Source organism: Populus nigra, chromosome 3 (assembly GCF_951802175.1).
Source record: "Populus nigra chromosome 3, ddPopNigr1.1, whole genome shotgun sequence".
Taxonomy (NCBI): Eukaryota; Viridiplantae; Streptophyta; class Magnoliopsida; order Malpighiales; family Salicaceae; genus Populus; species Populus nigra.
The window spans coordinates 5,229,874-5,244,892 of record NC_084854.1 but is presented as its reverse complement, the minus strand read 5'-3'; the positions used below and the strand labels follow the sequence as shown (position 1 = coordinate 5,244,892).

Sequence of the window (15,019 nt, the reverse complement as noted above, 5' to 3'; positions counted from 1 at the left end):
CTGGACCGAGAGATGGATTTGAATTTGAAATGCTAATGCACATTCGAAATCATTCTCATGGCCACACATGCACTGCACTGACTAATAAATCCCCACCACTTGATGGCCGACTTATCAAATAAAATATTCAGTGATCTAATCTTGATGACAACTATATGGACCAGAAAGAAACTAAAACAAGACATCAAAGCCCTACCAAGGTCTAAAAGAGAGGGAAATTCAAGACTTCATAGACATATATAGTAAATGACACGATAACTAATACATTACTACGTATTTCATTATTCTCATTATGGCTCGGAAGGATAAATTGATTGAAAGTTACACCTCTGCTATATAGCAAAGGCAAGAGGCATCCAAGCGGGAAAAAAAATTAACCTACTTACATAGAAATTTAGTGTATAAATATTCATTCCCTGATTTCACTGTGCAGCTAATGGATGATCAACTGGCCGTGGAACACACTGCCATCCTGTACAATGCTGGAGAACCTGTTTAAGACTATCTGTAGGAGGTTCTACTGTCCATGTGGGGTAATATTCACTGGGATGAAACATACGGAATTCACCGTCCTCAGTCTTTAACCCTGCTTGAGCTCCAATAACAAACAAGTCTCCTTCAGACCTTATGCAGCCACTACGTGCTTCCTCCTTGTCAGCTGCCTAAAATACCATCACAAGCCAATGGTTTAACCTCGGAATCGAAATGATAATTACGGTCACTTAAGTAACATGCTTGTCACAGGAAAATTCATCTACATCCAAGAGCACGAAATTTAAAGTAACACAGAATCTCACATAACAAATTTATCAATAAATAGCGTGTATTTCTCACTAATAGAACATCAAATTCAAAGCTCTTAATTGCAAGGCGCAAATATCCTGTCAACTTTTATTTCTATGTCAATGTATTTGATGGGTTTAAATGCTTTGAGGGTTAAAGACTGGCCAGAAGAGCTTCACTGGTGTGTGGAAAATGACTTCTCTACAAAACTCATAATGGCACATCCTACTGAACTTCAGTGGTTCAGTTAGTTATTACAATGACAAATGACATCTTCCCTTCTTTCTTTCCACTGAAGTTGCCTCTGTAGAGTTGAGACCCTCACTCTCTCTCTCTCAATTTTTTATCATGTTTATTTGTTTATTATTTTTTGACACCACAAAGGAACCTCACCATTTGGGTCCACTTCCTGGGTTAAAGGTTGGGGTGGTAGATGGTTTCTATATTGCTTGATTTTTGCATCTATAATTACTCATAGAGAAAAGAGCATTACATAAACTGATGAGTGACAGAAAATGCATTGCTCTGCCGCATAAAGGCAAAGTGGACAAGCAAGCTCTTGTTTGACAATGAAGAAATAATTGGGAATTTATAGGTCCTCAACCAATATTTAGATCAAAGAGCATAACAACTAGGAACTAACCACAATGAAAACAAAGCCACCTAATACGTACACGTCCCAGGTAGCAAAACATTTGATTGCTAAAATCAAGCACCAAAAGAATAGTTCAGTGCAAGGGAGGCAAATTTAAAGTGAATTTCATTACTGAATTTTCTCTCCATATGGTTATTGCTTTATAATTTGTAGTTTACCGGTAGGAAAAACTGACTCTAGATAGCGAAATGATAGCCAGACAAATTCAAACACAAGTGTGAATTATTTGTTAGCAAGCCAAGGTGGTTTAGTGCAAATATGAACAAACCATGTTTTGTTTTTTTTCAAAATTCATTGCAGGATCATTCAAGCCAACCCTTCAATCCTATACAAAAACCATTATAGAATAAAATAACAAGGTATATTTCTGAAAAGAGTAAAAGTAAAGAAAGGCAGTCATGAAACAAGAAGAAATATAATAGTGCTCACCTTCTCAGAGAGATACTTAAATGCAATCTTCTTCTGTCCTGCTTCATATATGTTGCATTGGGAGTATATCTGATGTCGAAAGATTAGTGGCTACATATACTTAAGCAAATAATACCATAATATGGTAACACAACGAATTGCAAATAGTAGTAGTGTTATCACCTGTGACTCTACACTGGCGCAAACAGCATAAATGCCCCAGTTTCTGATATAGTTATTGTATAAATGTACTTTTCCAAATCTAACACGAGGATGGCGTTGCCGTGTTCCATCAAAAAAGCAATGGTGAATGGTTACTCGAATACATCTGTCACCAACATGAGTAGGATCTGCCCCAATGAGCATCGTTTTATCATGTTGTGCAAAGTGACACCTGTAGATAATAGTCAAAGCCATCAGATAAAATCGTGAAAGAAAAAAATAGTGCTTCCCATGCACCGGGGATTCACCTCACCTAGAAACAGTAATATCTGTGCTTTCTCGGTTGATATCAATCAGCCCATCATCATAGTCACGAAGGCTGCAACGGTCTATCCATATATGCTTTGACTTGGGTTTTATCTGAATGCCATCAACATCAGATCCTCTACCACCTTCAAACTCTAGATTGCATATAATTACATGCTCGCATTCCTTCAGTCTCAAACCCTTGCCTGTAAGTTTTATTCTTTGACCCCGGCCATCAATGGTTTTATAAGACGAGACATTCAAGTAAGATCCAAGCTGAATGGTGCCTGATACTTCAAAGGCAATCCAAAGTGGCTCTTTTTTCCGACATCCGTCTCTAAGTGATCCAGGGCCATCATCTGCAAGCATATGGAAATCAATAATAGACTTAAAATGTGCACCAAAAATAGTCTAAAATAGCAGTTCCACCATCAAGACCAAAGAAAATGATCAGAAAAGCCCTTTGATTTGCAACAAATGTGATATACTAGTTTCAGAAATTGAAGGTGAGACGTGCTAAGAAAATTACAAAACCAGTGTCAGCAACCAGAAGAACAGCAGGTCACAACCATAATCACAGTTCACATCCAAAACATTAAACCTCCATTGTCAAAATTCAACCAATAACTAAAGGTTTTTCTAAAACCCCAAAAATGCTGAATATGTGAAACTCAGAATCATAATTTTTAAATTCTAACCATGCATCCCAAACAAGTCCCATTAAAGAAGAACCAGCAAGGATGTGAAATTAGCAGTGACAAAATGCTGCACAATCTTATAAGTTATGTTCTAGTAGAACTAACTAATGGAAGAATTTATCCTACATATCATGAATCCCCAGCCCTAAGTAACCATGATCAGCATTTCTACAGACAACCTTGAAATAATATTCACATTACACAGTGCACAAGATCGGAAAAACTTATTCTGTTTTTTTTTTACCCAAAATCCATCCCTAAGCAGCTCAGGCCATCATCTACAATCAAATGAATAACAATAGTGATTTTTTTTTATTTTTTTTTTAAATACGAAATATGTCCCTAAGCTGCTCAGGCCATCATCTACAATATAGTTAACAACAACAATAAACCTATGGGGAGTACCAAATAGTATCAAAATGTTGTTGCACCATCCACAACAAATAAAATTATCTGAAAGAGCCATTGATTAGCTACAAATGTTATCCATTTTTTTCACAAATTGATGGTGAGGCATTCCAATGAAGTCACTTACTAAGTATCGGCAACCAGAAAAACAGCAGGTCATGACCATGACCACAGTTCACACCAAAAACATTAGACCTCCACTGTTAATACTCGCAAATCAGACAATAAGACAGGGTTTTTTCTAAATGCTAAAAAAAGTTCAAAACGTTATATTCAGAAATCATAAACCGGCGAAACTCTAAGAATTGCTGCAAAATCAAATAAATAATGCTTCAATAGTCCTAGGAAGCAAAGCAGCGACCCTGCAATATTCTCACCAAATATTGACAATATTTCCTCAGACAGAAGAAGTCACATTGAGTTAATGCACAATTTCACACAGAAAAGATCAGACAAAAACCCATAAAATAAAAATTATAAAAAGGCCCATTCAGCCAGAAAAAAGAATATTAATCAAATTCCAGTAATAATCATCTGAAAACACAATCCAAATTTACCCAATAAAGTGGTGACATAATAAATGGGCCCATGGAGGCCACCAATGGCACAGCGACCGAACCCCTCGGCCTGGGCAGCAAGAGCACGCAAGGCAGAGTCGACATGAGAGTAAGGCAAAGAGGTAGCCATGTAGGATGCGTGGATTGATGAGTTGGGAATAAGAGGGTGTTCGGGTTGATAAATAGAGGGCGGTACAGGTTGTGATGGTGAAGGAGCAGAAGCAGTTTTATCGGGGGAAGGGACGTTTCCATTATTACGGAACTTGCGGTGATGACCATGAGCATGGGAGTTTCCGATTTGTTTGTTAATTAACCTTTAAATGACAAGACAGAGAGTGAAACAGCTAGCTACGAACTGTTACTCTTCTTGGTTTGAATTCATTCATTAATCTTTGCTGCAATTGATGAAACAAACAAAAAACACACCCCCACGGAGAGATAGAGATTACGGCACCGTTTGGTTGTGCCGCTCAGCATTGCTATTCAAATATTTTTCTCAAATTAATTTTTTTATTTTTATATCGTTTTAATATAATATTAAAAATAATTTTAAAAATTAATAAAAAATATTAACTTAATATATTTAAAAAACACTTTTAATTACTACCCTGTGGAGTATGAGAAGCGTAAATAAAATCAATGCTACAATTATTTATTATAACAAAAGTTAAATAGTTTGGTTCACTGTAGATATGTGGATTATAATTATAATTTTTTATAAATGGATAAATATTTCTTTGATTTTCTTCTATATGGACAATCAGATTTTCCTAATTTTCAAGTGCAAGCAAATAATAATTTTAGCATTAGAAAAGACACAAAAAAAATTGTCTTTGAGAGTATTTTGATATTTTTACATAGATTTTTTGTGTAATCAAGATGATCATGGGGTGTTTTAGTATTTTCATGTTGTATTTTATATTTTTTAATCAAAAAATTATTGGAGCGTGTTCCATATGCCCTAACGAGAGAGAGAGACGCTTGTGCCCTTAAGGTGACGTATGAGACACTTCCCCGTGGCTAAATATATCAATCTGTCATATCGCTAGATGCACAGTCGTGTCATCTTCCACATAGAGGAGCACATGTAGACATATCATGGCTGGATTGCTACCGGTGATCGTTTGCTTGAGTTTTTTCTTTTTTATCTCTCTCTTGACAACTAAAGTGCACTATCGTCCTATCTTTATTTGTTGTTTGCTTGGGTTTGCAATGAGTTGCCACACCCAAATGCCTTGGGTCTGGCCACTATATGTGAAGCAAGACCCAAGCACAGGTCTAGCAGACCCAGACGCTGGTCTAGCAGGCTTAGGGGCTTGGGTCTAGCATAGTCGCCAAACTCAATGCTTTTGGATCTGGTATGCCCTCCAGATCGAAGAGTCTATAAAAAATTAAAAAAATAATTAGAATTTTTGTTTATAATACTTCAAGGATAGTTTAATTTTTTTTATAAAATATATAAAAAATAATTAGAATTTCTATTTAGGATACTTCAAGGGTAGTTTATACTTTTTTTTAGAAAAACTTAAAAACAATTAATTATCATTTTCATTTATGATACTTCAATGGTAGTTTAAATATTTTTTTATAAAAAATAAATTATAAGAAATTAATTAGGCATGGCTGCCAAATCCAAGTCGTTTGGCCCTGAAATGACTGTTAAACTCAAGGCGATTGGGCCTGACGCCCAAGCTGAACCCAAGACTCTTGGGTTTGCATGACAGGCAGACCCAAAAGCCTATAAAAAATAAAAATAAAAATAATTAGAATTTCTATTTAGAATACTTCAAAAATAGCTTAAATTTTTTTAAAAAAATTAATTGACGTTTTTGTTTAGGATACTTCAAGGGTAGTCAAAATCTTTTTTTATAAAAAATAAAATAAATTTATAAAAAAATCAATTAGGATTTCTATTTAGGATAATTTAAATTTTTTTTAGAAAAAATAATTTTTTTAATTAAAATAATTAATTATCATTTCTGTTTAAAATACTGTAAGGTTAGTTTAAATCTTTTTTTATAAAAAATAAAAAAATATTAAAATAAATAATTAGCATTTCATTTTAGGATATTTCAAGGGTAGTTTTAAAAAAAATTTATAAGAAATAAAAAAAATTATAAAAATATTAATTAAGATTTCTATTTCTGATACTTTAAGGATAATTTAAATATTTGTTTTAGAAAACAAGTTATAAAAAAATAATTACCATATCTGTTTAGGATATTTCAATGATAGTTTAAATGTTTTTTTATAAAAAAATAAGAACATTTATGAAAAAATTAATTAAGATTTATGTCTAAGATACTTCAAAAATAATTTAAAAGTTTTTTTATAAAATAAAATTATGAAAAAAATTAATTAGGCACGGTTGTCAAACCCAAGCAATAACCACCTGACCTAAGTCGCTTGGGTGTGACATGACTATCAGACCCAATGAACTTAAAATATTCTCTATACTTTTAATATGTTTTTGAAATTTGAAAAAAACAATTGATACTGACTCACCGACGAGCGCAAGCAAATATACTAGTCAAAATTAATTGTGTTAAAGGTGGGTAGGGTTGGGCTCTATTATTCTCTCCTTTCGAGATGACTTTATACATTTTTTCTTTTTTAAAATTTCCACTAAATTATTTGACTTGTGTTATGAAGGTGGAGTCAAAAAAAATTTAAGATAAAAAATATTTAGAAGTTGTTAATATTTTTTTCTAGTGGGAAAAAAAATTAAACCATGCAGGAGTTGAATGTGACCCAATTGACTTTGCGGGTCCAAAAACAACTCGAACGACCCATAAGAATATAGTTTGATACACAAAAAATACCAAGATGACATCTCTTTTTAATATTAAAATAATAGCACATTAGATTGACTTGGATAAATCCGGGTTAACATATCGAATCTGTTATCTGGGTTATGAGACTATGATAATCTCATAAAAAGCAAATCAAAATAAATTATGAAACTTAATTCCTAATCAATCTAATGTTGAAGGATGAGTCGAAAAAAATCAATTTAAAAGGAACTAAAAAAGCGAACCGAGTTAACTTATTAAACTCACGACCTGAGTCTTAAGACCGAGATAACCTCATAGAAAGTAAATCAAAATAAATTATGAAATCCAATTTTCAATCAACTCATTGTTGAAAGATGAAATTAAAAAAAGAACATAAAAAATGAACTAGGTCAATCCGCCAAACCTATAACCCAGGTAATGAGATTGAGATAATCTCATAGAAATAAAATAAAAAATGACCTAATTTAATTAGGTTAACCTACCAAATTCGCGACTCTAGTCATAAGATTGAGATAACCTCATACAGAGCAAATACAAATAAATTATAAAGCTCAATTGTTAGTTGACCATGTTGCATCTAATATTGAATGATAAAATTTGTAAAAATCTTAATTAAAAAATGACGCAAAAAATGAACCAAGTTAATCCGTTAAGCACTATTCCTGAATCATATGCAAGAGATAACCTAATAAAAAATAAACTAAAATAATTTATGAACCCTAATTTTCAATCAAATACAATATTAAAATGATGAAATTAGAACAGAAAACAATTAAAAAAATCGAGTCAACTAGATTAACCCATTAAACCAGCAACTCAGGTTATGAGATAAGGACAACTCAATAAAAAAAAAATCTAATGTTGAAGGACATGTGACCTGGATTATGAGATCGAAATAACCTTTTAAAAAAATAAAAAAACAACCTGATTTAACTAGGGTTAAAATACCAAAACTCACGACCATGATTATGAGACCAAGATATTCTTATAAAAAAATAAATTATAATAGATTATAAAGCTTAATTTTCACATAAAACCTTGGCTAGGAGAATAAATTGGATTGCTATAATTAAAAAATAAACTGATTATTTAATAAATAAATCTTGCTTTTGAGCTACTTGAATTTCTTAAGACATCATTGAGCTTGGTTAGAGGTACATATGGTATAATATAATTTGCAGAGTTCCTTATTACACCTTTTTTTTTGTTACAGTTCATCAATTTTTTTTGTTACAGCCCTTATTACATGTTTGATATGATATAATATAATTTATTATGTAATAAAATATAATGGATAATGTATTACATTCCTTTGTTTGCTTACAAATATTCTCGGTAGTGTTAGAGATGCTTTTTACAAAGATTTATTTTATTCCTTAATTTTTCTTAAAAAAATTATTATAATTTTAATTTTTTCCCCTACAAACTAATCCTATAAAAAATAGGAAAGTAGAAGAAATCATGGATCCACGTGGCTAACTTGAGAGGAAAAAATAAACGATAACCAAATTCGATCAAATCATAACTCAAAATGATCATGTATTGTATTTGATTTATCAACATATTTTATTTTTATTTACATTTTTTTAAAATAAATAAATAAATGGAGAGTGATAGCCCAACATCTGGAGGCTCATCTAAGTGTTAGGCCAAACCATATATGAATATGGTGAGCTGTTAAACCAATTATCAGGGTTCAACTAATCGTTAAGCCCAACTATATATGGATACGATGAGTTGTCAGACTCATCATTATTAGGTACAATAAAACGCTAAGTATAAGTAGATATAAATTTGATGAGTTGTCAAACTTACTATTATTGGGCTCAACTAAGCGCTAAGCCTAAACATATGTGGGTCTAGCAAGCCACTTGACCTATTGTCCTTGAACTCGAACGAGCGCTGAGTCCTAGCTCTTAGGTTCTATAGCTAACCTACAAATTAGAGATATTTCTTACCCTTGATCCTTTTAAGAAAGAGACAAGCTCATGGGCAATAAAAAAACTATGAATCCTTCAAATAGAGAGGCTTAAATCTCCATTCTATACTGCATATTTATTTTCAGAGTCTTTTTTTAAAATATCATTTTATTTTCTCTAAAAGAGATACTTATTTAAGCATTAAAGAATCTCAAAATTCACCAAAGAGTACCTTTTGCAAGTATCAAGGACTAAGCCTTATTGACTAGGGAGAATGGAACAGATTGTTAGAATTAATAGATTAACAATTATCCAATACATAAACCTTGTCCTCAACTTACTTGGATTTTTTTGGGACATCATCAATATTTAGATAGCGTTTGAGGAACATTGTTGAAATTGTTTTCCCTAAAAAATTGAATTATGTTTTTTCTTAAAATTAGTTTTTATATTTTTTGATCGTTTTGATGTATTAATGTCAAAAATAATTTTTTAAACGAAAAAATATATATTATTTTAATATATTTATAAATAAAAAAATATTTTTAAAAGTAAGTGCTACCATACTCACAAACACCATCCTATTATAAAACACAAAATTCGATTGAAAAGCTACCAGAAAAGGATTTATTAAAACTAGTGAATTGAACTAAATTCACAGGAAAAAAAACCCTTTTATTATGAAATACCAACTTACAAATTGTAACAATTTTGATTTACAGTTCAATCAAATTCAAGTAAATCATAAGTCACTTGCTTCATCTTGGAAAGAAAATTTATAACTCCGTACATATTTTTGAGAGAAAAGGTAAAAGTATCATTGTGTTCAACAAATTGAGCACTTTCAATCTTTGTTAACAAAAAAAAAAAAACCCATCAATCTTTGCAAGTGGAATATCAAATGCATGGGAGAAAAATACTCCCATCAACAGGTTTTTGCTAAACGTAGTTAGCACGCGCAAATCCATTCAAGGAAAAATATATTTAGAAATGTGTTATTGTTCAAGGGTAGACTTCAACAATCAAATTATATATATATTAAAAAAAAATATTGCATGTCCCCTCCTGTCTTTAGATGGCAAAAGCCTGCTGACCTGGCAAATAACATTGCACAGGCTGCAGACATAGCAAGGCCAAAGCCGAAGCCAAAACCAAATTACCAACGACCTTATAAAAACAGTCTAATGGTGGTGAGATCCAATTTCCTCCGGTGGCCCCGGTGGTCAAACCGGTAGGCCCGACGGCGTTAGCATGACATTTCCTCTCCCGTTTTCTACAAACTAACCAACCCATTTTCCATTTTTTCTGCAAAAACCACGCTTTGCATGTTCCTGGAAAAAAGAATTAAAAAAGGCTATTTTTTCTTTGAACAATGATTTCATTAGGATTGTTTTGAAAATCTCCAATGGAATACGGAATCGAAGAAGGTAATTAATCTCTTGTTTCTTTTAGCGTCATCATTGTCTTTTATATTTCCTGCATGCATAAAAATATAGCATGCAAAGTCATTCTCTGTTTTCTTGTTGGTAACAAAAACAGAGGATTTATTTTTTTGAATGAATTGTTCTAATGAATTGGAATGATTTGTCTTGCAAAAGAAAACGAGATGGATCTAGAGAAGGGTCTGGACAAGCCGTTTAACTCAAGTCCTAACCTTCTCGCAGAGGTATCATCATCATCATCACTCCCTTTTCCGTCACCAACACCGTCGCCTGCTGCAACACCAAGGGCGACCCTGGTGTTCACTAATTCTGGCAAGAAATTGCTCGTGTCCAATTCGAGCAAGTCACTGGTTGTTTCCAATTCGGGAAAGCGGTTTGATAGAAAGAAGTACTTGAGGCAGGTGACCGGCCGTCACAATGATACCGAGCTGCATTTGGCTGCGCAGCGTGATGATTTGGAGGCTGTTAAGAGAATTCTTGGTGAAATTGATGAGCAGATGATAGGGACGTTGAGCGGTACTGATTTTGATGCTGAGGTGAGTGAGATCTTGATCACTGTTTCATCCTGTTTTAATTGATACGATCAATACTAAGCACAATTGGGACTGTGCAATCCTCGATGAGCATATGAGGATGCATTGCCCTTGGCAAATGATTAGCATGTCTCAAGCGAAAAAATACAATGGTTATTTGCAAGCTATTGTCTCTGGGCACAATTAAGGGTGCAATACGCTTATTATAATGCTACATTGCATTTACATGGTTATAGCACTTGCAGTCTTGGAGAGAGGGTTTTCTTTTTCCTATTTTTTTGAATTGGCTTTATTCTATCAAGGTTGCCGAGATAAGGTCTGCAGTGGTGAATGAGGTGAATGAGCTAGGAGATACAGCCTTGTCCACTGCAGCCGAGAGAGGACACTTAGAGGTTGTAAAGGAGTTGTTGAAGTATACGACCAAGGATGCGATTTCGCACAGGAATCGATCAGGGCTTGATCCTCTTCATCTTGCTGCAAGTAATGGTCATCAAGGTAGTATAATTATTCATTTCTTTTGTCCATAGTTTTATATTAGTCTGCAATTGGTACACACTCAATTATCAGTCTTTAAGATTGAAGTTTTTTAGAAAATATGTAGCAATTTTCAAAAGAAGCTTCAATAATTGTACTAGGATTGAGGGTGGAGAATGTTGTCACTATCTAAATGTATTGGCAGACTATTGTTTAATACTTAATTTGTCCAGATTTGAAAATTCAAATCCTTGACAAGTTGCATACTCTATATTATTTCTTGTCATTGGGATGCTTCAAAGTTTAGTACGCTGAAGGATCTCAAGAAGCCTTTGAATCAGTTGAGATGAGAGTTGAAAGTCCATGACTATGAAGCATTAACAGTGGCATATGACAACATGTTGTTGGACGTTTCCTTTCTTTCATGCACTGTGAAGACAGAATCATATTTGAACTTGTGCTCCTCAATCAGTATATGGTAAATGTACTTTTCAGAAATTTTTTTGATCAAGGACAAAATAATCATCAAACAATATTCTAAGATTTATGCCATCATTGTATTTATTTTTTAATTATTTTTCGACATAGCTAATTCATATAATGTGTAAGCAATCATGCATGATAAAGATGAGATACATGAATGGAGTAATAAATAACTAATAGAGCTGGAGACTTGTGTCAAAATGGAGTTTCTCCTCCTTATGATTGATTCATGCTGTTTGGTTCTCTATATGTGTTACTGATGCTAAGTTTCTTTTGATCCATGATGTTTTTTTTGTGTTGAATACATGGTTTGCTTGTTCTGAGTTTCTTGCATTTCTGTTCTTGAGTAATATATAGATTGAACAAAACTTGGCACTGGGAAATGCAGTTGAAAAATAATCTTTATGCAGCTATTGTCCAGCTACTGTTAGAGCACGACCCCACAATGGGAAAAACAGTTGGCCAATCAAATGCAACTCCTCTTATTTCTGCCGCCACAAAAGGGCACGCAGCTGTAGTTCATGAATTGCTATCAAAAGATCCGAGCTTACTAGAGATGACTAAATCCAATGGAAAAAATGCTTTGCATCTAGCTGCCCGGCAGGGGCACGTAGAAGTTGTGAAGGCGTTGCTTGACAAAGATCCACAGCTAGCCCGTAGGACTGATAAGAAAGGGCAGACTGCATTGCATATGGCTGTTAAAGGATTGAGTTGTGAAGTGGTGGTGCTGCTGCTGGAGGCAGATCCAGCTATTGTTATGCTCCCAGATAAGTTTGGGAATACAGCATTGCACGTAGCCACCAGGAAAAAGCGGACACAGGTACTTATTAGCATTGTTGATCCATCTTTTTCAAATTTCCAGAGAAGATAATCAATACAGAATTCCTGATATCATACATGAATTGTCTTCAAACTCTCCTCGTTTGACAAAATACAGTGGGAATATTTAAGAACATCCTTTTTTTTTCTCCCTTTGATATACGTTTCTTTGCATTGATGATTGGAGTTTAAGTTCTATATAGGACACCAATTTAGAGCCTCACACATGCTGATGAACTTGTGCTTATATTGTTTTTTCTTTTCAAGATCGCAAGACTTTTGTCCTCTGCCCAAAAATTTGTTGGACGTTCTCAATTTGTTGGAAACTGGTTCTGTTAATACCTTAAATGGTAATGTGTCACAGAACCATCCCTGATAATCCACCTCATACTGCAAACCATAAGGTTCTTTTTAATCACAAGTTCCCATTACATATTATAGATTGAAGCTTTCCGGGTGATGTAACCTGCTGTATTAAACAATCGCTAGAGTATATTAGGAAAGGAAGTAATCCTTACGTATATGAGCCCAAAAGAATTCAATAGGGTTTTCCAAAAGATTTCGTTCCTCAAAGATGATATTAAATGAACTACGTACCTTTTCCGATGGTGAATTTATCATGTATTGAATTCTTCAGTGCAGAGGATTGGTTTCCAAGCCAACCATACACCAGCTTAGAAATCCACCTGCACAAAAGCTTGTGCATTTTCGAATGCAAGCATAGTCAATATTAGTGAATTTAGTGGCCTTGTGGATGAGTTCATTTGTATGTTTATTTTTCATGAAGAAATGCAACTGGAGTGAAATCATAGGATAGGGAGCATGTTAGCTCCTAATTTGTCCAAGCAACACTTTTTGCCTACTAGAGTCGCTTTTGCTTCAGTTAGGAGCATGTTTCCTTCTATTTGCTCTGACCTTGGAGTTTCTCCAGTTAACAACTCATCAGTTTCAATTATTTCTCGCATGAATGGTCGGCAAATAAGTATTGTGAACTCTGCAGTAGATGGAAATTTGGTGTTTGTTGATTCTGTTTTCCAGGAAAATCCTGTTTGTAAATGCTATTGTAGTGAGGTAAGCTCTCACTTTAGCCCATTTTGATAATAAAATATTTCATTCATAAAAAAAGGAGGATACTCAAAGTTCAGGAGACATTTTAGTTGAAATGCATAATCATGGTACTCTGTTTTTATTTTTTTATTATCTTGCAGATAGTGAATACATTGCTGCGCCTTCCTGACACAAATGTCAACGCACTAACAAGGGACCGTAAAACAGCCCTTGACATAGCTGAAGCCCTCCACTTCACTGAAGAAACCTCAGAGATAAGAGAGTGTTTGGCTCATTACGGTGGCGTAAAAGCAAGTGAGCTTAACCAGCCACGGGATGAGCTTCGGAACACTGTAACACAGATTAAGAAAGATGTGCACTTCCAGCTTGAACAAACCCGAAAAACAAACAAAAATGTAAGCGGGATTGCCAATGAGCTCCGTAGGCTCCACAGGGAAGGAATTAACAATGCCACTAACTCAGTCACAGTGGTTGCTGTACTCTTTTCAACAGTTGCGTTTGCAGCTATTTTCACTATTCCTGGTGGTGCCAAAGAAAATGGAACGGCTGTAGTGGTGAGCAGTTTATCATTTAAGATGTTTTTCATCTTCAATGCCATTGCACTCTTCACTTCACTGGCTGTTGTGGTGGTACAAATCACACTTGTTAGAGGAGAGACAAAAACAGAAAGAAGGGTTATAGAGGTGATCAATAAATTAATGTGGCTGGCCTCAGTCTGCACTACAGTAGCATTTAGTTCATCATCATATATAGTAGTTGGCCGGCATCGCAAGTGGGCTGCGATTCTTGTTACGGTTATAGGAGGAATTATAATGGCAGGAGTTCTTGGCTCCATGACTTATTATGTGATGAAGTCCAGAAGGATTAGAAAGGTGAGGAAGAAAGAGAAATCTTCAAGAAGAAGTGCAAATAGTTCTTGGCATTATTCAGAAACTGATTCAGAAGTAAAACCAATCTATGCCATTTGATGTTCAATCCTAAATCTTTCCAGCCTCTGGTGTCTTCTATTAATCTTCAAAGCCATTTCACTCTTGAATTGAGTGTGAATCATTTGGTTTTCCAAGGAATGGATACACTACTTCGAAAGCAGAACTTGTCTCCCACGCACCCTCAATCTTCATGGCCAACAAATGAAAGCATCATGTGAACAAAGTATATGATAATTTGTGATATTCTTAGGAGCCCCCCAAAGTACGTTTAGCTATCTGAAATTGAGGATATGTGATTGATTGATTGCTTGCTTGCTTGCTAGTAGATCATATTTTTCTTGTTTTTTTAAGTGGAATGAAGGCTGTAAGTTAGAGGGGACGATATTGATGTATAGAATGCTGGAGGAGGAGGAGGAGGAGCTTGGCACACCACTCCTGCCTGATTCCCATTTCTTTCTTCTGGTCTCTTATGGCCTAATGAAGCAAATTTGTATACAACTTACGAGTGCTACCTTTTCGTCTTTCAAATCTTTAACAACAGTGCTAAATCTTACTTCCTGTAAGGCCAGAACAATGTGAA

General features: G+C 34.3%; 2 protein-coding genes across 2 annotated transcripts; one reads left to right on the top strand and one right to left on the bottom strand.

Moving 5' to 3' along the window:
* Window positions 1-259: 259 nt before the first annotated feature.
* LOC133688954 (probable pectate lyase 4) lies at window positions 260-4,380 on the bottom strand. Its single transcript, XM_062108620.1, has 5 exons — window positions 3,978-4,380; window positions 2,322-2,673; window positions 2,030-2,240; window positions 1,868-1,936; window positions 260-662 (listed from the first exon to the last, which is right to left on the bottom strand). The coding sequence occupies exons 1-5, from the start codon at window positions 4,105-4,107 to the stop codon at window positions 423-425; spliced, it is 1,002 nt and encodes a 333-aa protein (XP_061964604.1). The 5' UTR covers window positions 4,108-4,380; the 3' UTR covers window positions 260-422.
* A 5,524-nt stretch (window positions 4,381-9,904) lies between these two features.
* On the top strand, window positions 9,905-14,749 carry LOC133689975 (ankyrin repeat-containing protein ITN1-like). Its single transcript, XM_062110096.1, has 5 exons — window positions 9,905-10,118; window positions 10,290-10,669; window positions 10,969-11,161; window positions 12,034-12,443; window positions 13,651-14,749. The coding sequence occupies exons 1-5, from the start codon at window positions 10,097-10,099 to the stop codon at window positions 14,476-14,478; spliced, it is 1,833 nt and encodes a 610-aa protein (XP_061966080.1). The 5' UTR covers window positions 9,905-10,096; the 3' UTR covers window positions 14,479-14,749.
* The last annotated feature ends 270 nt before the right edge of the window (window positions 14,750-15,019 follow it).